General features: G+C 42.0%; 1 protein-coding gene across 3 annotated transcripts; it reads right to left on the bottom strand.

The window, feature by feature from the left end:
- On the bottom strand, positions 1-5553 carry LOC124150255 (isatin hydrolase-like). Of its 3 annotated transcripts, none has more exons than XM_046522228.2 (4): positions 5442-5553; positions 4048-4118; positions 1141-1316; positions 1-796 (listed from the first exon to the last, which is right to left on the bottom strand). In XM_046522228.2, the coding sequence occupies exons 2-4, from the start codon at positions 4096-4098 to the stop codon at positions 79-81; spliced, it is 945 nt and encodes a 314-aa protein (XP_046378184.2). In that variant the 5' UTR covers positions 4099-4118; positions 5442-5553; the 3' UTR covers positions 1-78. The 3 variants fall into 3 exon arrangements, with proteins under 3 accessions (XP_046378184.2, XP_048259048.1, XP_046378192.2); XM_048403091.1 differs by lacking the exon at positions 5442-5553 and adding an exon at positions 5335-5420; XM_046522236.2 differs by lacking the exon at positions 4048-4118 and having other exon boundaries at positions 5442-5551.
- Between the last annotated feature and the right edge of the window lie 3933 nt (positions 5554-9486).

The raw sequence follows: 9486 nt of genomic DNA, 5'->3' as shown, positions 1-9486 counted from the left end.
TGAGACTGACAGCATTTATTTCAGGAAATCTTTATAATCTTAAACCCATAATAAAACAACTTACTAGCTCATAACAGGTTATTCAGAATGTGACGCACGTGCTATCTGTGTCCTGAAACACGTGCTGTATATACCGTAGATACCAAACAAGATACTGGTAACTATGACAACAATCCATGTTGTCCTGTATTCACGGGAAACAAGCGGGTCAAAGGTCGCTATAATTCGGGCAGGTCCGCCACTTCCGTCAAACAACTTCATCGCACCAACAAATATTGTGGCCCCTGCGGCGGGAATCTTCTCAATGTTGGCCACATTTTCCAGCCCGATAATTCCGTTCTCTCCAAACAGTACATGAACTTTGAAGGTCGTCGACTGGCCGTAGTCAACGGAGGGAGTGTCGACCCCAACGATACTGACGTTTCTATTGGTCAACAACCAGGAAATGGCATCCTCGTGGTACCCTGGGAAATGGTAAGTGGAGGGCGTGTCGGGCTTCTCGCTGTTGAACACAAGGTGCTTGTCATGGAACCGGGAACCCCATCCAGAGTTCATGATTACAATGGCACCGTGTGGGATTCGACCGTGCTCGCGTTCGTACCTGTCGAAGTCGGACTTAGTTACTCTGTAATCGTGATCCACTTCCGCTTGTGACGTCACGTCGATAACCACCGCTGGACCAATCAGACGCTCGGCTGGAATCTCATGCGCCCTCCATTTATTTTTGAAAAAGTGAGCAGGGGCATCGAAATGCGTTCCTGCGTGTTCGGGAGTAACAAACCAGTTGATTTCAAACCTGGTGGAGAAAAGTGAGAAAAAGATTGACATGTGATCAATAGTTTAGTGATTCTATTTAATTACCTGAAACATTTATGATGATAAATATTTGGTGAAATAGAACTAAGACTCAAACACAACTTCGAGCCTCAGGAACCGATCATTTGATATTATGGTGGGCATGGGATTTCATCGATAACAATACATAGTAATTGTAACTGAAAAAATTCTATAATCTCGATACAAAATCCCAACTCCCCGTCCCCCCCTTCTCCCGAAATTGCCTGACACAAAAATTACATTGATGCAAGGTATTTATTAATCCTACTTTCATGGGTGACAAAAATATTATCAAGCCCTTACCATAATTTAGACAAGAAGCCACGAGATATGATGTTTAAGTTGAATTCAGGAATTCCTTCACCCGGCCAGTGGGCCATACCTTTCTTGTGGGGCCAGGTAAGGTCTACCACCTTCATGTCGCCCCTGATTGACGGTAGAAATACGCCGATGCAAACGACAAAGCTTCCATACTTCATCTAGGAATGTAAAACGCAATTTCATCAGATACAGCGAAATTTAAAAGGCTACAACACTTGCCTTCCCCTGAATGTGCCGCGTCCCCCCTTGAGCCCAGACTGTCTTGTCTTATGCCATCTTCCCGAGGCAAGAGAGTTAACTGACTTTAAAAGTCCAGTTTCCACCCTTGCCGAACTAGGCTGGAATTACTGGGCTCGATCGTAGCGCCACCAGTGGCTATTACCACTTATGTCCCTTCTAAACCTCTCCTATAGACCAATCAGGTTCCACCTCTCGTATCACTTGTGTTTGCTTCACACAAAATGGTGGCGCCAAGTCAGGACGATCTGATCGATAATCCAGATCTATATTGTGATAAAACGGGTCTTACATCGCGAAATGCATCAAATTACGTGAGCACCTTGATTTAAAACATGAAAAGATTTGGAAAATATCTGCTGACAACGAGTTGGCGGTGCACATGTTTTGCCAATCCTGCTATCGACCGAAATCTACACAGTTTACAGTTTACGAACCGGATTTCAATTTCGGTGCGCGATTTTGATTGGACTATGCATAGACTCGTTAGTCCAGCCAAAATGTAACTCCATAATACCAGCCTAGTTCGGCAAGGGTGGAAACTGGACTTTTATAGTCAGTTAACTCTCTTGCCTCGGGAAGATGGTCTTATGCAGACGGGGACGCAGTTTGGGGAAATTAAAATGTCAGCAAACATGTACATATTTTTCTTAAATACTTATAGCGCTTATCAAACACTGACCAAACACAAGCATGTCCGTGCAATATATCTAGAACAGTTATCTCAAAGAAAACCACTTTGTAAGTGTAGAACAGTTTGATCATTGTCGTCAAACCCAGATATCCTTAAAGACTAATGCAAGACAACTCATCAAGGCCAATCTTCAAACTAGTAGCTGGGTCTTCTATAAATTTTCCAACGATCATGGAACTATGACAAACCATACCTAATAAGACATATATGAAAGGCATTCTTACAATTAACACGTGGAACATGTTTAAGACCCTCTCAAATTGCTCATGATGTGATATTTTGTTGCTAATATTTAGTCAATTTTCCAGTCGATAGACAACAAGTCAAATTATTTGCCGGGCGCATTTTCCCCAACAATTAAGATCGTGTTGTGACAGTGTACACAGAAGCTGTTAAATATCCCTAGGGGAATCTCACCATCGATCTGAAATCGACTACACCCGAGACTGAATGATCCAAGACTAATATCTTGGAGAACTTCTAAGAAGAACGGGGGCACGTGTGGTCCAGGCATCTGAGGCTCCGCTGCAGAGCTCCGGAAACCTGGGAGTGTGGGCTCGAATCCCGGTTCACTCCAAGTATGTTAGCGCACAACAAATCGATGCTAGTATGATATCGAAAATAGGTTTGTTGAAGAGACGTGCTGCCAATGAAAGCGTATCAACTATTTTGATTGAATCTCTTGGGTGATAGTACGTTAGTATAGTCGCGTTAATTATTAAGAGGGGGCACGGGTGGCCCAGTCGTCTAAGGCGCCGCGATTCGCTGTGCAGAGTTGCGTCCCTTGGGCACGCCAGAAACCTATGATTGTGGGTTCGAATCCCAGTTCGCCCCGATTATGTTTCTAGGTTTGTCAGCACCATACCCGTGCTCGTGGGTTTCACCGAAGTGGTAAACGTCTGAGACCTGCATCATTTCGGGCTTCCATCCCACATTAAAGCTGCCACGCCGTGATAAAACTAGAATAATGTTCAAAGTGCGGCGTTAACACCCTGGATGCAAGAGGGACATATGTGTCCCTCCTCTTCAACCCTCACTTTGAAGTCGGATAAAATTCAACATACATCACGCACGCAAATACACATAACGGTTGTCAATTCTGTGGGGAATTCCCAGTCTTGTGATATCATCCAGTAATTTTAGGAAAATTACTGAAAATTACCTCCGAAAATTAGGTACATCATTATTATTTCTTAATAATTAGTGAGTGAGTGAGTTAGGTTTAACGCCGCTTTTAACAGTATTCCAGTTATATCACGGCGTGTCAGCTTAATGTGGGAGGAAAGCCCGAAGTGATGCAGGTCTCAGACGTTTACCACTTCGGTGAAACCCACGAGCACGGGTATGGTGCTGACAAACCTAGAAACATAATCGGGGCGAACACGGGATTCGAACCCACAATCATAGGTTTCTGGCGTGCCCAAGGGACGCAACTCTGCACAGCGAATCGCGGCGCCTTAGACGACTGGGCCACCCGTGCCCCCTCTTAATAATTAACGCGACTATACTAACGTACTATCACCCAAGAGATTCAATCAAAATAGTTGATACGCTTTCATTGGCAGCACGTCTCTTCAACAAACCTATTTTCGATATCATACTAGCATCGATTTGTTTTGCGCTTATTTATACTTTGTGTGTTACATGTGTTGTTAATGGTTTAAACCTAATTTATAAAAAGCTTGAAACGTGATATAATTGGACAATTTTATTACTTGAATTTAAAAGCTCAAGAAGTCTGGAGTAGGCTATATTTAATACAAGAAAACGAAAGGCTAACCTTCGCAGGTGAGGAAGGAAATATTATTGTATTAACAGTACAATTATAAGTAATATCTAGATTAAGTAAAAGAGAGAATTACGAAAAATATGATTTACCTGGATTAAATTACTTTTCAAAAAACATTTTCTTTCATATTATTTTGTTTTCATAAATGTGACTTTAGAATTGTACTTACACCTTGGTACACTACGTGATAGTTTATTTCAAGTAAAGTTTCCCATTTCATCCCATCCTACGAAAGGAAAACTGAAATAGAGAATGGTCATAGATAAATGAAACTAATGGAATTATTTGTCATAAAAGGTAAAGCAGAATATGTAATTGAATTACGAAAATAAAACCTAGCAAAATCGTGTAACCTCTCTGTCGTCTTTTGACGTCACAGAGAAATATCAGTTTTCATAATTTACGGCAAGCTATTTTTTTTATTTGAATGTATAACGTAATACATGAGCATACAAAACCCCCTCAGTGTCACGGGACCATATATGGTCCAGTGAAAATGTCCCTTATCAACTGTGAATTAAGGTGTCAAACACTGAGTGCGCAAAATCAAAATTATCACCCCAATCATCTTATCTTTAACGTCGATTAACTCATACTTAATACAGTGCTATGGATTGTGAAATATGGTGAGAATAGTAAAGTTTATAGTGAAGTTTTTATGCCATGTTTGAACTTCAAACGAATGACGGCGAATTTTTATCATTCACCTAGGTCACATACACGTAACTATGTAAGTATCAGACATCAAATTTGAAAAAGATTCCTGATCAGACTGGTCAAAAAGCTTTACTTTCCCCACTATACGGTTATTGGTGTAAAACTACTGACCATTCGTCCGCAAAGGAAGTTTTTTGTTCAAGTATTTCATGTTTTTATCGACTGTGTGTCATGACGAGATAGCATGGCGCTGGAGTGAGTTAAAATTTAACGTCGCATCAGCATAATTTCAGCCATATAGCGACGAGCATGGCGCTGGGGACGAAACATGATGTTTATGCTGTAGATTGATAGAAAATATTCAAATCTAAGATATGGAAAGATAACTATGGTCGTTAATATTAAAGTGGTAAAATGTATATTTATAGGCAGAAGGTTCATGATCAACACGTAAACATTGAATGGCAAAGACCAAAGTGATCGACAGGGCACGTTCGCATCATAGCTGTTCAAGGACAAGTTGTCCTACATGCTCGCCCGTTCCAACAAATAACTGCTGTTTTTTATATCAAAATGAGCAAGCGTCACTCAGCCGTGTGATTGATCAAACTATCTGACCTTGTGAATGAATTACCCTAACCGTTTCACATTTTGATTTCTAAAGTGTGGCCACGACGTCTAAACGTGAGTTGACGCCATATTGTAAACCTCTTTCTGTCGATGGTACACGCGATACAAACATAATACCGTACAACTGCTGAAAACATAAACTTAACTTTTGAAATGATGACAGTAATACCTTTTAGCATTTGGATTGAGCGCATATGGAAAGGCGTGACCGACAACAAACCTACGTTTAAAATACACTAGAATGTAACAAAAACATTGAACATACAAAGTACATACATTGGTGTGTCAGTCGGTCATGCTACCTGATAGGACTGGAATCGAGAAGTACAGTAGAAGTGCAGATAAAACCTTCGCGTGCAGACACAGAGACGAAAAGGACCCTGGGAGCGAAGGCAGACGCGACTAACTGCGTGATTTCGCAAGATAATGGTTACCACTTGGTGCATTAGTCAATGACCCACGCTATTCTGGGTGTCAGGCAGGTGTAATGCCGTTCAGATGTTGGCGTGTGTCACCTCAATGAACACAAAGGGTAGCTTACAATGACATACAGCTTAATACGAACTTGGGGTATCTGGAGAGTAGTTTTAATCATTTTAATGTAACTTGTTGCACATTAACAGAGGGGAGAGGGAAGTCCCAGAGAAGATAAATTTGGATGTGGCACACAGAATGGGGAGGAACTACGGGAATAAGGCCAGGTCTGTTGTAACTAGACTTAGCTTCCTCGGCTAGCACGACGAAGTCAAGATATCACCTAGAAAGCTCACACTACAACACTGATGAACAATTCCCACGCCAGATTATGCAAAGAAGAGAATGTTCCTCCCTTACATGAAAAACACAGGAAGAAAGAAGCAAAAATCTTGTTATGAGGAAAGACAAACTTGTCATCAATTCCAGTGGACCTTGAAAGAGAACTGATTACTACTCTGTGGAGCAGCCTCAAGAAGCATTAAACACTCAGAAAACTCAATTCTCACGCTCAAAACCCACAGCCAAGAAGAATAGGTTCTGTCGCCCTCGTACTATTAGTTCATATGATGTGTTACGCTTTGAAAGTAAACTTGATAAGTTATATGACCGGAGTTACTTAAGTCAGTAGTAAATCTGGAGGTATTGTAGAACCCGTTAAGAAAAGACGTCGAAATACATGTACAGTTGAAACTCTCTCATGTGGACACATGCGTTTTCGCAAATATTGTCCGGATAAACGAGTTTCCGGATATCTGAATCTCTTGTCAACTGACACGCAACACCTCCCCTGCCTACATTCTACTGAGGCATATAGGAAATGAATGGCAGAAGTATTATTTATAAAGTATAACGCACGCACGCACACAAACATATACACAAAAACATACATATATACATACGCGTAAGCGTGAGAGTGTTAATGATTATGCTTGATACACTGCCAATTTATTAGATTGTAGACATCATTGTGCCGTGTAACCCTTTGACTCAACAAAGAAGACTCGATTATTTACAGACCGCCGTGTCTCTCTCTCTCTCTCTCTCTCTCTCTCTCTCTCTCTCTCTCACACACACACACACACACACACACACACACACACACACATTTAAACAAGTAAGCGTGAGTGTTATGGATTATGCTACATACACTGAGTAAGGCGTTAAACATCAAATTAAAAAGACTTGATTATTTACATACCGCCGTCATATAGCTGGAATATTGCTGAGTGCGGCGTACACAACAAATACGTTTAATATTCAAAGCTCGTTCAAATTTAAGAGCTGATATGACACAGAGGTGTGTGTATCTTAGAAACCAAATAATCACTATATATATTTATACCAATTAGATAGGTTTACAATATATATCCACTACGCTAATTTTGATATTCATAATACATATGCACGCCCCCCCCCCCCCCCCCCCCCATATATATGGTATAAAAACAAGGTTAAAAATCAAGCCATGGAAGTGGATTGTCTCCGTGTGTCACTGCTAGCTGGTATACATTGAATTTTTATATCCCAGAGCAATATAATATACTCAACAACAATAGTTCCTGTGACACCAATAATTTAGTGTATTTTTCAAACAAGTAAAGTTTGGTTTTCAATATTGTAGTACATGTATGGAATCAAGTCACAAAAACGCAACTGCTACAGAAAAGCATGCATTCCATGCAAAAGTTGACTTTTATGCAAGCCCCAAGCATTTCACTACCAAAGGATGGGCATAAAAACATGTGCCTTAACGGGATTCCATATACATTGTTTAACATCGTGCTGACAACACCCACTCAGAAAAACAAAAACAATACGAAATTATTCAACAATACGAAATGCCACGCCTGTCCGAAAATGAGCGTCTGCAAGCCATTGGTATGCTTGAAGCAGGATCGAGTCAATGTGATGTTGCAAGACAATTTAACGTCCACAGAAACACTATTTGGTGTTTATGGCAACGTTGGCAACAGACGAATGCAGTCAGAGACCATCCTCGGAGTAGCAGGCCACGCGTAACCAATAATCGACAAGACAACTGGATTCGAACAACACACCTACGAAATCGATTCCAGCCAGCAACAGTGACTGCAAGAAGCATCCCTGGCCTTCGACGAATATCTTCACAAAGCGTACGTCGTCGCCTCAGATGTGCAGGGATTGTCGCCAGAAGTCCCGCCAGACGTCCCATTTTGACAGGAAACCACCGTCCAGCACGTCTACAGTGGTGCAGACAGCGTCTACGCTTGACGGCCATGCAGTGGGGACAAGTTCTATTCACTGACGACTCTCGTTATGACCTCAGCCACAGCGATGGACGGATTCGAGTGTACCGACGTCGAGGTGAGCGTTACGTCAATCACTGTGTCATGGAAGAAGATCGGTTCGGGGGCGGCAGCGTTATGGTATGGGGTGGGTGGGATTACAGCAAGACAGAAGACCCGTTTGATAGTGGTAGAGGGAATTCTCAATGGACAGCGCTACCGCGACGAGATCATCGACCCTGTTGTTCTACAGTTTTTGCGTCGTCATGGCCCAGGCATTACCTATCAACATGACCACGCCCGTCCTCACCTTTCTCGACCTTTCGAGTTGTGTTGATTGGTTCAACTGTGTCATATGGCCCTGTGACGCAGGGGTAGCATTATGCAGATGGCTGTTACAGTGAATGCTCGTTCCACCCGTGACGACAGGTCTGGTTGTTGATGAGTTAAGTGACAGCTAAAGAGACACATTTATTTTTCAAGCACCGATTGTCTTTAAATGTAATATCCAGTTATGTATGACTGTTTAATAATCTCATACCAACTTTGACTGGAGTAGGTCCAATAGTTTTTCACATATTGTAGTAAACGTCGTTACCTTAAATTAACTTCCAGACTATATACCCTTCGTGAGGCTGCAACAAATTATAATGTAGGATCCCATTATGTAGGAGTGAGTGAGTGGGTAGGGTTTAACGCCGCTTTTAACAGTATTCCAGTTATATCACGGCGTGTCAGCTGAATGTGGGAGGAAAGCCCGAAGTGATGCAGGTCTTAGACGTTTACCACTTCGGTGAAACCCACGAGCACGGGTATGGTGCTGTCAAACCTAGAAACATAATCGGGGCGAACCGGGAATCGAACCCACAATCATTGGTTTCTGGTGTGCAAAAGGGACGCATTTTTTATGGCTTTCTTTTGCGTGTCAGTGAGTTTTTCAACTAGCTATGTTGTTGATATCGCCCACTGGGGCTTGTGACGCAAGACAATAGCAGCTACATGATGTATGGTCACAACCAGTGTTTCTGAGTACGGTCCTACTAAATATCGCCAGGGGGGCGTCTGTTCTGTCCAATACCACGTAAAAGGAAAGAGATGTGACGAGGCCAACTTTACTAATGTTCGAGGACGAATGCAACCATGTCCACTGTAAATAACCTTATAAAATTATACATACATTTCAAGCCAATACATGCAGCAACCCATGCTCCGTCGTGACAGTTTGCTCCCGAAATCACGGTTTAATACAATGACAGCGTAGCTCAAGAAAGGCGGTAATTGAAGCGTTCATAAAATAGCATCATAGTGGGTTCTTTATTATAAAATGTTACAAAGTTTTGGCAAGGACAGGTTGTAGCAAATCACACAGTTTCCGCACAATATCAGTGGAGTTCTTCAGAAACCAATGCTTGCCGTAATAGGCGACTATGCTTCTCGTAAGAGGCGACTAAAGGGATCGGGTCGCCAGACTCGCTTGCTTGGTTGATGCATGTCATCGTATTCCAGCTGCGTAGATAGATGCTCATGATGTCAATCACTGGATTGTCTTGTCCAGACACGGTTATTTTACAAACCGTTAA

Source organism: Haliotis rufescens, unplaced genomic scaffold, assembly GCF_023055435.1.
Source record: "Haliotis rufescens isolate VD_foot unplaced genomic scaffold, xgHalRufe1.0.p SCAF_1, whole genome shotgun sequence".
NCBI lineage: Eukaryota > Metazoa > Mollusca > Gastropoda > Lepetellida > Haliotidae > Haliotis > Haliotis rufescens.
This window is presented reverse-complemented; position numbering and strand designations above follow the sequence as displayed.

What these genes read in the sequence shown, in the direction of transcription:
- LOC124150255 (XM_046522228.2), bottom strand. Translation starts at nt 4,098, where the DNA reads ATGAAATGGGAAACTTTACTTGAAATAAACTATCACGTAGTGTACCAA. An exon ending in ATCACGTAGTGTACCAAGGT is followed by an intron (nt 1,317 to 4,047) that starts GTAAGTACAATT and finishes TTACATTCCTAG; the next exon opens with ATGAAGTATGGAAGCTTTGT. An exon ending in GGCTTCTTGTCTAAATTATG is followed by an intron (nt 797 to 1,140) that starts GTAAGGGCTTGA and finishes TTTCTCCACCAG; the next exon opens with GTTTGAAATCAACTGGTTTG.